The following is a 15,455-nucleotide window of genomic DNA, read 5'->3' as shown; positions in this document are numbered from 1 at the left end:
AACAAAAAATAAAAAGTATCCTCAATGAGTTGGACCGGTTTTAAAAAAGCCTTAAATAGAGCAGGTAATAGTGTCTTAATTAAAGATGTCGATAAAACTATTGACAGACAATACGATGTTGAAGAACGTCGTTATAAAGTTTTAGAAAGAGCAGGTAGCGAATTACAAAAAGAATCCAAAGGGTATTTGGACAGTTTAAGAGCTGTTACCGCGTCTCAAGTTACTATTGCAGAGGCTATCTCTAACCTATATGATGACGCAAAGAGCATCAGTGGATCTTACAACGTGGGTGATTACTATTTGCAATGTGTCCAAGATTTTGATACTGAAACTGTCAAACAACTTGATGGACCCTTTAGAGAAACTGTTTTAGATCCAATTTCTAAATTTTCAAATTACTTCATTGAGATTGAGGAAGCTATAAAAAAAAGAGCTCACAAAAAACAAGATTATGATGCAGCAAAGGCCAAAGTTCGTAGATTAATCGACAAGCCTGCTAAAGATGCTTCTAAATTACCAAGATCTGAGAAGGAACTAGCTTTTGCGAAAGATATATATGAAAATTTAAATAATCAATTGAAAACGGAATTACCTCAACTAGTGGCCTTGAGAGTGCCTTACTATGACCCCAGTTTTGAAGCTTTAGTTAAAATCCAATTGAGGTTTTGTACTGAAGGGTATACCAGATTGGCTCAAATTCAACAATATTTAGATGAACAGTCTAGAGACGATTATGCACAAGGTAAATTAGATATAAGAATGGAACAAATTTTACAACAGATGGGTAGCCTGGATATATGTGCCATGGGGTATAAGTAATAATTAGTACTAATTGGTGATGCTAACTATAATGTAATTGTTGTTTTTCCTTTCTTTTGTTATTATAAAATTGTTTCTTTTTTTAAAAAAAAAAATAAAAAAAACGTATATAAAGTAAATACCTTTTTTTAATATGAAAGTTCTTCCAATCCGAAATTTATAAATTATTGTGATACTTTTATTATTATTTTTATTTTCAAGTTTTTAGGTTTTTTTTTTTTTTTTTTTTTTTTTCGGATATTTAAAACAAAAAAAACGGCCGAAAAAAAACCTAAAAAATTGAAAATAAAAAAAAAATATTTCAATGAAAAGCTTACCTTTTTTTTTTTTTTTTTTTTTTTTTGTTTATTGCTTGTTTTTTGATTGGTGGTGTTGATCAATTATCTGCCATCTACCATTTAAATGGAACCTTTATTTTTTTTTTTTATCTACTCCGCTATAACATATTTATACCTATACTTTAAACTAACGAAAAGAATCCGTGTATATCCTGCTATTTATCCATTTTTATATTTTCTTATTTCATTATATTAATATTCATCTCATCCCTCTCTCTCTCTCCCCCCTCCCTCTTCACACATATTCCATGTTAATATTCGAGTTGCTGAACTACTGGTTGTTACACAAATATTTGAAACTAGTCCGGAAAATTATTAATTCCCCAAAAAAATTCATATTTTATCCATTACTTCTAATATCGGTATTATGTTATCATATAATACTAGGCAACTCGTCTGGTTCATACAAAAGCTCTAATCGATATGTCAGTAAGATAGACTTATCAAGCTCAGCACCATCCACTATCAATAGCACCATCAAAGAGTCTCCTTGTTTCAACCCTGTTTCGCAAGAGCTAAATTTATACCAAATATGGATTCAATCAAATGAAGAGGGTGAAAATATGTTGAGTAAAAAGTTATTGATCGAATCCTTGGCTTTTCAAAATAAACTAACTGAAAACTTATTAGATAACAAAGGTTTTGTTCAATTATATTCGCCTTTCCAACTTTGGAATAATTCGATTAAACTATTGCAACTTGACCAATTGCCAATATTAACTATAAATAACCATTTATCAGATATTTCCAAATATTCTTTACAAGGGACCACCAAAATCAATGGGATGATTTCATCTTCTAAGGCCTTAACTTTAGCCTTTCTCTGCGATAAAAATAATATAACTGCTGATAACAAACCATGCTACCAGATTTTACAACAAAATATACAGGCTTTAAGAGAAATTGCCAATATTTCCCACTTTCATATTTTTGAACTCAATAACAATACTGTTGCCAACAAAGAAAAAAATTATAACCCTGTCATGAAAATTTCCGTTGTTCCGTTAGGTTTTGTTGACTATTTATATTTGATCATAATCTTTTCAAGTGCAGCTGCCATTTTTGTTTACTCATTAGCCCAAAAAATAAATCACGTAAAGTCTAAAATTTGGCTATTTATAGGTTCAATTGTCCATATCACATTATCTTCTATGGCGTCATTATCCATCTTATCTTTTGTTTATAAAACGTCTTACGAGAATACCCCCGTTATATTATTTTCAGCTCCATTGCTGGTATATATGGTGCTAGGTCTATACAAGTCAATCAAAATATCTAGTGAATCAACGTTTTTGGTTGAGACAGAATTAGATGACTTGACTTCAAAGGATTTTTTACATTTAATGGCTCAAAACATGGCTGTCTCCACTATTAATTTGACATTATCTTTTATCATTTTGTTCCTAATTTTGCCTTTTAATAGGAAAGTGTCTTTGCTATTATTTAGTGGATTAAGCTTTAATTTTGTGTTGCAACTCACATTTTTCCCCGCCATTTTAGTTTTGGATCATGCAAGATATGCACAAAATAATTTATTAATGACTTCATTATTGAATGATTTACTGATGGAGGGCGAAGAGGACAGTGGCCATACCTCAAGAAGTAATAGTAATAGAAATTCAAGACATTTTCATGCCAAAAAAAATAGCAATAAACATAGAAGTGGTATTACCGGTAACAAGAATGGAAAAAACACTATCTTACGACTTGCAAAAGGTTTGTATACATCCATATACAACTTTTCTGGGTACATGGAGGAAGTTTATCAGCTTAGAATAACTTTTTTCTTTATGTGTTTGTATATGTGCTTTATTAATAATAGATTCCACTCAGTTAGATCATCGACATCAATTTTTTATAAACTTTTCAGTGGGGAAAAAATTATGCTATTTTCTAAACCTTATCCTTTGTTGCTATTTTTTGACGAAAAAAAAGTTTCTCTACAACTAATTAAATTGTATTCCGAATCTGGAAATGGTTATAATGGTAATACTGCAATTAATTGGATAATAAATATCAAGTCCCCGCTTTTTATTATTAAAAGTATCGTACCATTATCTCGTGACAACTTATTATTGAGTGAAAATTTTTATTTAAATTCAATGATTACAACTCACAAGTTTGACTTTTATTATTTTTTCGAATTTTCACTGTTTGTTATTTTAATGGGCTGTGTTATAATTTTAATTTTACAACTATTTATTTTCCAAATAGATGAACCTTTTTTAACCAGCGAAGATATTATTATGCATGACTCTTCAGCCTCATCATCCACTGCTAACACTTCGAGAAGCTCAACATCTAACACATCAATTTCCTTATCCAGTCGTAACAATAGTAGACATAACAATAACAACTATAGTAGCCCAGATTATCAGCACAACCATTATCATCAAAAGCTGCTTATGAATAAATATCTACAAAATAAAGCATTATTACACCAAGAAACTGAATTTCATGTTGTTGAATTGGTAAGAAATGGACACAGTTTGGATGTAACTGATATTATAACTTCTAGTTGTCCCTTTGTTGTGTCAGTTGGATTGGACCGTAAAGTTTTAGTTTGGTCACCGCTAACAAACCCACTACCATCACCTTTACAATTGCCCTTAGATATAAAGGAATATTGGCCCATCCAACACATTGAACTAAGTAACAATGGATTTTATATCGTGATATTTGGATCTAGTGGAAAAGTTACATGTTGGTCAAGAACAGCCATGAAATTTATTTGGGAATTAAAATTACCTTTTAGTGATAATGTTTACAATAATAGCGACGTTCCAACACCATTAGAGTGTTTTTTCAGGAAAAGAACTATCCCAGCATTTATGAAGAGAAAACAGCAACAAGTAAATGGGACGGATAGTATTGGGTCTACGACAATGCTAAATAGAAGTGATAGCATGTGTTCTCAATATTCTGTATTTGATGGAAGATACGAAATTCCAGCCATAACAATACCTAATACCGGCGATGACCTGGCTTCTACTAATAACACAGCAACGAGTAATAACTCTTATGACAATATTCCAGAAGATTTCATTTTTATTGGTCAGGATGGCTTTGTTAACATTGTATCAGAGCTTGGTAAGCTGGAAAGATACAAGTTATGTCCTGATACGTTAAATGCGGCTAAATTAATATCGGTCAAGAAAATGATTACACCTAGAATGAACGACAGGATTTTGAGTTGTGACGAACGTGGTGATATTTATGTTTCTACTGCAGTCAATAATAAATGGAAAAGCAGAAAATTAATCGTTGTGAAAGACATGTTTAATAAAGGCCAAGGGTTAATGACACCGGCTTCAATCAGGAAAATGCGCCGTGGCAATTTGGAAATCAATACATCTAGCGCTACTACTATTTCTACTTCAAGTGATAAAATGGTTTCCACAACACCAAATATTGAGCCAAAGACGACATTTGTTAGTGATATCACAAATGTTACCTGTACAAACTATCAATTATACACTATTCCTTTTGTTGGTATGGTTTTGAAAACCAAAGAGGGAAATAAAACTGAACTAATAGATGCACAAACCGGTACATCTATCAAAATATTCCAATTGAGGCCTTATAAACAAGGGACTTTAAAAATCTTCCATGATCAGCCTATTCACTGTAAATTCTGCGGGAGCGCGGCTGTTACTACGTTGTCTATTGCATATACTGCATTGAAAGATAATACTTTGGTCATGCATACTTTTAAGCTAGAGAGCAGAACCAAAACAAGCATTTGTTTAAGAGTCGAAAGAGATCCAAGAGAAATCAGATGCTTAGGCTTAGACTCGGTTGTTGAAAAAATCTGTAAAGTTTCTAATGTAGAAATTTGGGATGTTGAAAAAAACAACACTATTATTGGCTTTAAACGAAAGGCAGATCACCACAGTAAATTAAGTGGTAACAGTAACGTCAACAGTAATAGCTACAGACAAGATGACTATGTTTACAGTAGCGGTATTTCGTCCTCCCCTTCTACATTTTTCGGTTTAAGGGAAAGAAAAAAGGGAACACACAACAATAAACTTACAAGTGGTGGTAGCACTAATACCAACTTTAATTCAAAGTCCTTTAATATACATGATATGTGGGAGGGTTTCCTGCTTTCTCCTAATAATGGCGGTGCAATTACTTATTATGATATTCCCAAGGGTTATAACGGTTTAGCCATTAATAATATTGGGCCTATGAACTCTTTTGGTGCTAAATCTGTCATCTTGGCATTTGGCAATATAATGAAAATGTTATATCTAGGTAACGGTGAATTTATTTTGAAAAATGAAGATGGTGTTGATCATAACGAGGTTAATATGGGCTTAAAGTTTGTTAATAAAAGGAGAAGAGCCAGATCCAGCAAAATGCAACACGACAGTAACAACAACAACACCGCCGCCAACAACAACGACAATCATAATAATATGATGTTTTAGTCAAAACGTCACACCTCACTCATAGTTAATAAAACAATTACTTCTTTCTTTTTTATGTATATTCCATTTATAATTGCATTTTTTTAAAAAAAAGCAATCCTTAAGTACACACACACACACACACACACACACACACACACACACACATATACGTATATATATATATATATATATTTAATAAACCGGATGATTGACTAACAAATCGATAACATATAACATGACCATTGGCAGGTCAGCGCGAAGACAAATGTTCTTTTAGCTTTAACTTGTTCGAAAATAATCATTTGTTTTCTTTCCCCCTTGAACCTTTGGTGGTAGTAGATGCGGTACGATTTATATTAGTAATTCCAGGATTATCAGTGCAACATTTAATCTCCCTAACCCATTCACTATTTAAAACTTGTTTCCCAGTCAATCTTCTACTTGGCACAGGATCCAAAATAGAATAAATAACATTTCTACATCTTAGTCTCTTCAATTTCTCAATAGGTTCATAGCCATCTTTATCCTTTCTTCTCTTTAGATATTTAACGTAAAACTCATCGTTCTTAGTGGCAGTTCTCCACAATTGTCTACCTGTTCGCATCGCCATATATATAACACCACAAGCCCAAATATCCACAGGTCTTGGATCAAATTCCTTTAACACATATTCTTCAGGTGCAATATATGGGGTTGATCCACAAACGCCGCCACTTAAATGGACCTCGTCTTCCCAAGCCATTCTAAAACATTCACTATTACCAAAATCAGTAATCTTTAAAAGACCGTTGGTCGTCAATAATAAATTCTCGGGTTTCAAATCCCTATGGCAAACTCCCATTTTATGCATATAACAAACACCTCTTAATAGTTGTTTAAGGAAACAATCCGCTTCAATAAAATCTAATTTACCAGATGCAATAATCAAAGTGAATAAATCACCACCGGCACAATATTCCATAACTTGACAGAAATCACCCTTGGCATCTTGAAATAAATCCAACGTGGCTATAATATTTTTGTGTTTTAATGAGGATGAAATACAAAATTCTGACGTTAATCTTTTGGAGTACTTTTCAAAACTTTCGTTATTTCTTTTGATAAATTCTTTGACAGCGTACAATTTTTCGCCTGATGCGTTGTTTTTCTTTGTATTAGAAATTGTGCTACTAGTGTTACCATTGCTATTATTACTATTATTATTTTTCTGTGGTGTATTTGGTGCATGACATATTCTAACGGTACCAAATGCACCTTTACCTATGACTTCTTGGCATTTCCCATACTTTTCTCCAAAACATTGGGTATTTGGTAATGGCGGAGGTTGCTGTTCAGGAGTTCTATGATTTTCCTTAAATAGATTCTTGACACCTTGTTTAGTAGCACCACTGATAAAGTTTTTATTTCCATGATAATCTGTCATTAGACCAGAAAATAAAGTAGGTGGCGCAGTACTGCCATTGCCGTTATTGGGCGTATTACTTAGTAGAATGTCTGGTACTGCAGATCTAGCCTCATCCCTTAATTTTTGAGCACCTAGAAAATTTTTAATCATTGAAGTTAATTTTTCTTGTCGCTTATTATTTTTCAAGATGTGAATGTGGGTGCCATCTTCTGTATTGTAGATAAACCGTGCATTTGAATAATTTTGCTGTAATATATTGGCATTTGTGTTGTTGTTATTGTGAATATTGGAAACATTAGAAGATGTAGAACTTGACGATGAATTAGTTGATGAAAGTGGAGATTGAGACCTGTATGTTGATATGGTTGGCGATGATGTGGACAAACCTTGGGAATTGGCCTGAGTTGAAACAGAGGAACCTTTTTCTAACCCTGTTTTTGGTAATACTCCCGATGTTATATTATCATGGTTATTGGTGTTGTTGTTATTTGAAGTAAATAATTTGCCTAATTTAGATGCTAATGAATTTTTCCTTGATAAATCACCAGTGCTATTATTATTATTATTATTATTATTAATGTAGTTAATAGAATTATCTTTATCACTCATTTATAATAATATATTATCCAAACACTTTTCTGCGTAGGATATGATATTAATGAAAGAAAAAAAAAAAAAAATTTTTTTTTGTGTTTTGTTTTGGCTCTTTATTTTGATATTAAATCGAACAAATTTTATTTTCTTGTCTGAATATATTATGAAGAATATACCTTGACTATTATAAATTAATGTTGTTTATTAATAAGGTTATACTTTGATTGATGTGTTTTTTTTTTTTCCCTCTTTCTTTTTTCTTTCAATACCAAACAAATATTTAGTTAATGAGCATGGTCGTGTTACAAGCACAATTTTTCTTATAGTCTTTGGTCTTATATGAATGAATTTTACTTTGAAAATTTATCTTATTTTTCCAGTTGTTTTTGTTTTACTAACCGCCACTGCCCGCTCGCCCATCCCCTTCGCTGCTGCAGCTTTTCTTGTTAGTGTATGAATAATGACGTAGTAGATAGTAATTCGCTTATTTCTATTAGTTCTGTTATTATGATGGTTACGCAACTTTATAGTGTGAAGTAATTAAGCGGCTTTTTATTCTACAATTTGGTAGATGGGAAGGAAAAAGAAAAGAAAAAAAAAAAGAAAAGAAAAAAGAAAAAAGAAAAAAGAAAAAAGAAAAAAGAAAAAACAAAAAAATTTAGCGCTTCGTTTTGAAAAACAAAAAAAAAAAAAAAAAAAAAAAAAAAAGAAACAAACAAACAGAAACAAACAAGAATATATTAGTAGAAGAATAAAAATATATTAACAAGAAAGCAAGTTAACGAACATCAGATTTTAGGGCGTGTGGTCTAGAGGTATGATTTCCGCTTAGGGTGCGGGAGGTCCCGGGTTCGATTCCCGGCTCGCCCCTGAAATTACTGTATCATTAACCTTTTAGTGATTCACTATTTTTTTGATAAATACAATTTTTTTTGCTTTTTTATTGTATAATATACATTATTATTGAAACGATTGCAAACAAGAATTAGAAAAAAGAAAAAAATTAAAAACGACAAGTAAATTTTTGGAGTACCAGTGCTTAGAATTGGAACGACCGAAGAAATCACCGGGAAATGGAGAAACGATTAGGTAATTATTTACTCAACAGGTTATCATTACTGCAACTACTGTTTTAAATCAACCAAAAAAAAAAAAAAATATATATATTTTTGGAGCGTTTTTTTTTTTTCTTTTTTTTTTTTACAAGATATACTGGCCTTATACCAAAGTCGTTAAAATGAAGACAACTAAGCGCCACTCTCGATTGATGGCATAAAATTGCCTCCGTTGCTAACCAATGTGGATATCTGTCATTCTTTTTTATTTTTTGTTATGTGTGAATTATAATTATTTCTAAGAAGTCAATAATAATAATAAGGCGAATGTTATGGATAAATGCAATAATGCCTGCTTTTGAACGGAGTTTAAATTCCCAGTATTAATGGTTTTTTTTTTTAACTCTCCTTTGCTTATTCGATGCCAAACAGAGTTCAAAAGTCTGCTTTGTTTTATTGAGAGATAGAAAATAGTGCACAGATAAATACTGTTTTTTCACCTCTAATAAACCTACAATAACATATTTTTTAATTTATTTTTTTTTTCCGGATAAATTTTGATTTTGGTCAATTTTGGTTTTTGGATGATCTTTTTATCACTTTTTTTTTTATAGGAGCCGAGATTGGAGATATGGGGCAGATTAAACATAATGATACGAGCATTTGTCGTATAAAATGATTTTATGAGCTACTTTGGCGGTAAATCACACATATATTTGCATGCTTTTTTTTTTGAATGACCAATTACATATCTACATAAAATAAAAACCCGAAAAGTAGCGAGCAGAAAAGAAATGAAACATAAACAAATAAATAAACAAACAAACAAACAAACAAGTGAATTGAATTGAATGAGGATTGTTGGGCTGAATTGAATTTATAGTGTAAAAGTGTGTTTTTTTTTTTTAATTTACCCTTTAAAAAAAAAAAAAAAGGAGTGTCATCAAATTTATAACAAGCCAAACCAAATCAACTTGAATTAATTAACATGTTTTAACTTTATTATATATAACCCGTCCTTTCTTACAACTTTCTAGGAAAAAAAAAAAAAAAAATATATTTTTAAACCTTTGCAATTCAATTTAAAACTATCACTTTATTAGTGTTTACGCTCCTTTTCTGTTAGAATACTTTATTAATTTGCTAATATTTATTTAAGAAAAGAAAAACTACAAAGAACTATACACACTCAAAAAAAAAAAAAAAAAAAAAAAGATATATATATTTAAAAATGTTACCTGTTACTGCTAGAAACTCTTTAGCTCGTTGTTTATTAAGATCTAACAAATCTTATGCCTCTTTATTGAATACTGCTGCCAATGGCTGTGGTGAATGTAGTTGCGATACCCCACACACCAACTCTATTCGTTATTATAGCAATGGCGAAAAAACTTTGAAGGAAAGATTTGCTGAAATTTTCCCAGGTAAAGCATCTGAAATTAAGGAATTCAAGAAGCAATACGGTAAAACCGTTATTGGTGATGTCTTATTAGAACAAGCTTACGGTGGTATGCGTGGTATTAAAGGTTTAGTCTGGGAAGGTTCTGTTTTGGATCCAAACGAAGGTATTAGATTCAGAGGCAAGACTATTCCAGAAATCCAAAAGGTACTACCACACGCCGAAGAGGGTAAAGAACCATTACCAGAAGCTTTGTTTTGGTTATTGTTAACTGGTGAGGTCCCATCTGAAGCCCAAGTTAAAGCCTTAAGTGCTGATTTGGCTGCCAGATCCCAATTACCAAAACATGTTTCTGAGTTGTTAGACAGTTTACCAAAGGATTTGCATCCAATGGCGCAATTTTCCATTGCTATCAACGCTTTAGAAAGTGAGTCCAAGTTTGCCAAGGCTTATTCCCAAGGTGTGAACAAGAAGGATTACTGGAACTTTACCTACGAAGATTGTTTGGATTTATTGGGTAAATTACCAGTCATTGCTGCTAAAATTTACAGAAACGTTTTCAAGGATGGTAAAATTGCTGAAGTTAATCCAAACTTTGATTATGGTAAGAACTTGGCTCATTTGTTGGGTTACACCAACAAGGACTTTGTTGAATTGATGAGATTGTATTTGACTATCCACTCCGATCACGAAGGTGGTAATGTCTCTGCTCACACAACCCATTTAGTTGGTTCTGCTTTGTCTTCTCCATACTTATCTTTTGCTGCTGGTATGAACGGTTTGGCTGGTCCATTGCACGGTCGTGCCAACCAAGAAGTCTTGGAATGGTTGTTTAAAATGAGAGACGAATTGAAGGGCGATTACTCTAAGCCAGCCATTGAAAAGTACTTGTGGGAAACTTTGAACAGCGGTAGAGTTATCCCAGGTTATGGTCATGCCGTCTTGAGAAAGACGGATCCACGTTATACTGCCCAACGTGAATTTGCTTTGGAACATTTCCCAAATTATGAGTTATTCAAGTTGGTTTCTGCCATTTACGAAGTTGCTCCAGGTGTTTTGACCAAGCAAGGTAAGACCAAGAATCCATGGCCAAATGTTGATTCTCACTCTGGTGTTTTGTTACAATACTACGGTTTAACTGAAGCCTCTTTCTACACTGTGTTGTTTGGTGTTGCTAGAGCTTTTGGTGTTTTGCCACAATTGATTACTGACAGAGCTGTTGGTAGTCCAATTGAACGTCCAAAATCTTTCTCTACTGAAAAATACAAGGAATTAGTTGCAAAGATTAACGGCGGTAAATAGATGACTTATTAATGTTGATGATTTTATTTTAATTATTTTTTCTTTTTCTTTTTTTTTTTGGCCAAAACTATTTTTTTTTTTATTTATTTATCTTATTCATTTCAACAGCTGCTATCCGTTGAACATTCTATATTATGCACGTGTACGTAAAAGAAACAAAAAAAATATATTCTGATTTATTTATTTTAATGTTACTTTTGTTATTATTTATCACCTAATGTTAACTTTGATTCTTAATTCAGACTTTGTGTTTGGCCTGTATATAGTAGAAGCGATTGGTGCTTCTGGACAAATATAACTTTGAAAATACGTTAGAAAGCTAGAGGAATATATTTTGTGTATCTAAGTATAGATAAGAGGCCCCTGTTTTTGTTTTTTTGTTATTATTACTTTTTTTTTGCTTTTTGCATAATTAAACTTGAGAAAAAAAAAAAAAAAAAAAAAAAAAAAAAGAGCGAGAAAGTTCTGCGGCTGCTAAAGTCTAATGGGTGGGGGAGGGGGCGGACCATAGTAATAATTATAATGTTTATTATTTTAATTATGTAAGCCATTACTAATTTTTACTACTCCAGACCACGAATTAATTACTTGAAAACAATATTACTAAAAAATTAATAATAAAAGAATAAATAAATAAATAAATAAATATATATATATATATATGTATTATAAGTCTAATAATTACAATGAGAATTATCTTGAAAAATATATATTGAAACAAAGAAAAAAAAAAAAAAAATAAAATAACAAAAAAACCACCCCCCCCCCCCCTCAAACAATGACATCCTCTCCAAAAATTGCTATTATCACATATTCTATGTACGGTCACATCAATATATTGGCCGAGAGTATTCAAAAGGGAATCCAGGATAAGGGCGGTATTGCCGATATTTACAGAATTGAAGAAACCCTACCTTTAGAAATTCTGCAACAATTACATGCACCAGCTCCACCCGAAGATCTACCAGTGGCCACTGTGAACATATTAACTAAATATGATGGGTTCTTATTTGGTATTCCAACCAGGTTCGGTACTGTACCATCGCAATGGAGTGCATTTTGGGATGCGACCGGCTCTTTGTGGAGTGAAGGTGCCTTATACGGTAAACCGGCTGGTATGTTTGTTAGCACTGCCTCTCCAGGCGGTGGCCAAGAAACTACTGTTAGAAATTCCTTAAGTTATTTAGTCCATCATGGCTTGATCTATGTTCCAATGGGATATAAAACCACTTTTGGCGATTTGGCAAATGTTAACGAGGTACATGGTGGGTCTCCATGGGGAAGTGGTACTATTTCTTGTAATGATGGTAGTAGATTGCCAAGCGATTTGGAATTGAGAATGGCTAAAACTCAAGGTAGTGATTTTTATGCCATAGTTTTGAAGTTGAATTCAACAACAAATAGTTCTGATGTTAAACAGGAGCCAAAAGAGAAGGGGAAGGAAACAAAAGTGACAACAACAACATCAACGAGCAAAAAAGATTCAAAAACGAAACATGCCTCTGCCACGGCTGACAAAGGGAAGCCTAACTCTCCGGTTAACGTTGCTCCAGAAAAATCAAAGACTGGTTTGACAAAATGCTGCACCATTATGTAATATTAAACAAAGAAATTATATAAATTAATATTTTAAGCACTGATATAAGGGAGAGAAAGAAAAGAAAGAGGGGAAAAAAAAAAACATTGCTAAATAATTATATATAGTACACTATCAAAAAACTTTAATTAGTCCTCATACTCCTCTTTAAAATTAAATGAAAATCCACTCGAAAATGCCCTTTTATCATCAGTACTATTCTCTTTAGCACTGCGGTCAGTACCATTAGAAGTTAATTCGCTCCATAGTTTAGACTCTCTACAATTTCTTACACCGCCATGTTTCAGATTATATTCTTGTATTTCAATGTTGTTCAACTCCTTTAAGGCTTGGGGTAGAAATTTACAATATGTAGGATCATTTCTAATTAATTCAACAAAAAATTCGTATAGAGGAATACCCAGCTCTTGCAATTCTGAAACTACCCCACAATCTTCATTGGTATCCAGTCTATCCTTATTTTCCTTTAAAAAGTTTTTTAGTTTTATAATATTCTGGGTATCCTTGGCTTCAGAATCACAACCGTGCACATCTAAAAAGCCTTGCAATGATTTTATGAAATCCTTAGCATGGAATCCAGATATTTGCTTTTGCTTGTTTTTGAAAAAATTCAAGGTTTGAGGTACGATTGGTTCTGGTAAAAAATTCTCAGTCAATGCTACCGAATCTGTCAAATTTATAACTGTATGCCACCACCCAGCGGGCACATAAATGCATTCACCAGGAAAAGTTACTCCGATCAAACAGTTGATTGTAGGGTTATTTGATGTACCACCAGGGTTGGTGTTACTCATAGCTAATGTGACCGAATCATTATAATAACCTGCCAATACCCATTCACATATGCCAATTGGTGAAGTCACTTCATTTTCATCAATATCAGTAGAAACTCCCGGAGGCTTAATATGTGGTGGTAACATAACCCATAATTTTTGTCCGGTTAGCACAGTGTTCCAGGCAGCTGTGTTGTTGGGGTCTTTATGGAATGTAGATCCACTACCTGCAGGTCCTACAATTAACCATCTGTGATCAGGTCTGCAATTGTGTGATTGTTGGTTGAACAATTTCAAAAAATCAGATTGAAAAATCTTGGGGGGCGTATAAGTTTTCCTAATGGTATCCATTGCGACACTATTGCAGTCAAATAAATATAGTGGTGATTCGTCCTTGTTGTTATGGAAATACTTTGAATAAAAGGATAAATCCCAATTCACTGCTTCTTGACGAAATCTAACATTGGGGTATTTCGCACTTAAGCTATCTATCGTTGTATTCAGTGGCCATCTGCCAGGTGTTTTGGATTTCAAAATAAAGGGTTTGTTAATATATTTTGAAAAAAAAAGTGAGCTCGTAAAAGTTTCCTCGTCAAATCTACTAATACCAAAATCCGGATTTAAATTAGTCATTAATTCAGATTGTTTCATTTCAAATTTAATTATTTTACCAAAAATTTTGGCAAAATCCACCTGAGAACATTGGAAAGGCCTATACAATAAATCAGAAAATACTAGCCCATTACATTGAATTAAGGCCTCGTCTTCTTCACCACCTGGGGCTTTCAACAAAGTCTTTCTCCATGAACCTTTCCATTCGGTGATGCCATATGGATTAATACTTTCCTTCTCGGGGGCAGTAGCTTCTAGTTTAATATACTCACTAACGTATAACCTTCTCCACAATTCATCATCGTAGGTATATGCGTATAATATTCTTGAGGTGTGGCTTAAGCTTAACAAAGTCTTGGGGTCATTTATGTAATTGGAAATAAAATAAATCAGTAATTCTTCGGGAAAATTATATAATTTACCCAGATTTTTCTTTAACAGTTCCTGTCTATTTTTTAATTGGTCAACACCGTCTGTTGCTCCAGTACTAAACAATAAGTTCCCTGATGGTTTGATACCTAATGGATGAGGAAATGAAGTTGTGGAAAATACATTTACACGATATGACGGGATAGTCTTTGGCTTTTTGGTAGTGTTGTTATTATGGGGCCTAGTCGCATTCTGAAAGCGTTGTTGCTCTTCTCTCACAACCGTCATATTGTTACAAATATAATAGATATAACGGTTATTAGAAATACAAGTTAAATCTAATAACGAACGTGATAAAAAACAAAAAATGGAAACAACGAATAATATATTTATCCCCCTTTTTTATTTTATTTTATTTTATTTTTTATCTATGTTTATGTGTTTACGAAGTCCATTCTTCACGATGATAAAGACCGCATGCAAAAGATAGAAGAGAAATGAATTCATTTAATTTTAACCTTTTATGGAGTGAAAAAAAAAAAAAAAATTTATTAGCAGTTTTTTAGGAAAATAAATGAAAAAAAAGAAAAAAAAATGAAAAAAAAAAGAAAAAAAAAGGAAATTTTTTTTAACATAATTTGGTAAAGTATCCTGAAATATTAACGATACTAATTATAGGAATGAATTTAATAGATTAATCGTTAGATACAGATAATTAAAAATCCACTAAAAGTAAAACAAAAGAAAATACAGTAAAATCAATCATATTACATG

General features: G+C 32.4%; 6 protein-coding genes and 1 non-coding gene across 7 annotated transcripts; 5 read left to right on the top strand and 2 right to left on the bottom strand.

The window, feature by feature from the left end:
- Positions 1-24: 24 nt before the first annotated feature.
- RVS161 (amphiphysin-like protein RVS161) lies at positions 25-819 on the top strand (the record flags this gene model as incomplete). The annotated part of the gene is made up of 1 exon (XM_046078021.1): positions 25-819. The coding sequence occupies one exon, from the start codon at positions 25-27 to the stop codon at positions 817-819; it is 795 nt and encodes a 264-aa protein (XP_045934392.1).
- Positions 820-1,405: 586 nt separating this feature from the next.
- Positions 1,406-5,593, top strand: SCDLUD_003441 (conserved putative sterol-sensing superfamily protein; the record flags this gene model as incomplete). The annotated part of the gene is made up of 1 exon (XM_046076668.1): positions 1,406-5,593. One exon carries the CDS (start codon positions 1,406-1,408, stop codon positions 5,591-5,593), a length of 4,188 nt encoding a protein of 1,395 aa, XP_045934391.1.
- A 280-nt stretch (positions 5,594-5,873) lies between these two features.
- On the bottom strand, positions 5,874-7,589 carry SAT4 (serine/threonine protein kinase SAT4; the record flags this gene model as incomplete). The annotated part of the gene is made up of 1 exon (XM_046078020.1): positions 5,874-7,589. The coding sequence occupies one exon, from the start codon at positions 7,587-7,589 to the stop codon at positions 5,874-5,876; it is 1,716 nt and encodes a 571-aa protein (XP_045934390.1).
- Positions 7,590-8,372: 783 nt separating this feature from the next.
- On the top strand, positions 8,373-8,444 carry SCDLUD_003439. Its single transcript has one exon. It is a non-coding gene; the product is annotated as a tRNA-Pro (tRNA).
- A 1,416-nt stretch (positions 8,445-9,860) lies between these two features.
- CIT2 (citrate (Si)-synthase CIT2) lies at positions 9,861-11,330 on the top strand (the record flags this gene model as incomplete). The annotated part of the gene is made up of 1 exon (XM_046078019.1): positions 9,861-11,330. One exon carries the CDS (start codon positions 9,861-9,863, stop codon positions 11,328-11,330), a length of 1,470 nt encoding a protein of 489 aa, XP_045934389.1.
- Positions 11,331-12,108: 778 nt separating this feature from the next.
- YCP4 (flavodoxin-like fold family protein) lies at positions 12,109-12,927 on the top strand (the record flags this gene model as incomplete). Its single annotated transcript, XM_046078018.1, has 1 exon — positions 12,109-12,927. The coding sequence occupies one exon, from the start codon at positions 12,109-12,111 to the stop codon at positions 12,925-12,927; it is 819 nt and encodes a 272-aa protein (XP_045934388.1).
- A 128-nt stretch (positions 12,928-13,055) lies between these two features.
- SCDLUD_003436 (uncharacterized protein) lies at positions 13,056-14,969 on the bottom strand (the record flags this gene model as incomplete). Its single annotated transcript, XM_046078017.1, has 1 exon — positions 13,056-14,969. The coding sequence occupies one exon, from the start codon at positions 14,967-14,969 to the stop codon at positions 13,056-13,058; it is 1,914 nt and encodes a 637-aa protein (XP_045934387.1).
- Between the last annotated feature and the right edge of the window lie 486 nt (positions 14,970-15,455).

The sequence above is a fragment of the Saccharomycodes ludwigii genome, chromosome IV, assembly GCF_020623625.1.
Source record: "Saccharomycodes ludwigii strain NBRC 1722 chromosome IV, whole genome shotgun sequence".
NCBI lineage: Eukaryota > Fungi > Ascomycota > Saccharomycetes > Saccharomycodales > Saccharomycodaceae > Saccharomycodes > Saccharomycodes ludwigii.
This window is presented reverse-complemented; position numbering and strand designations above follow the sequence as displayed.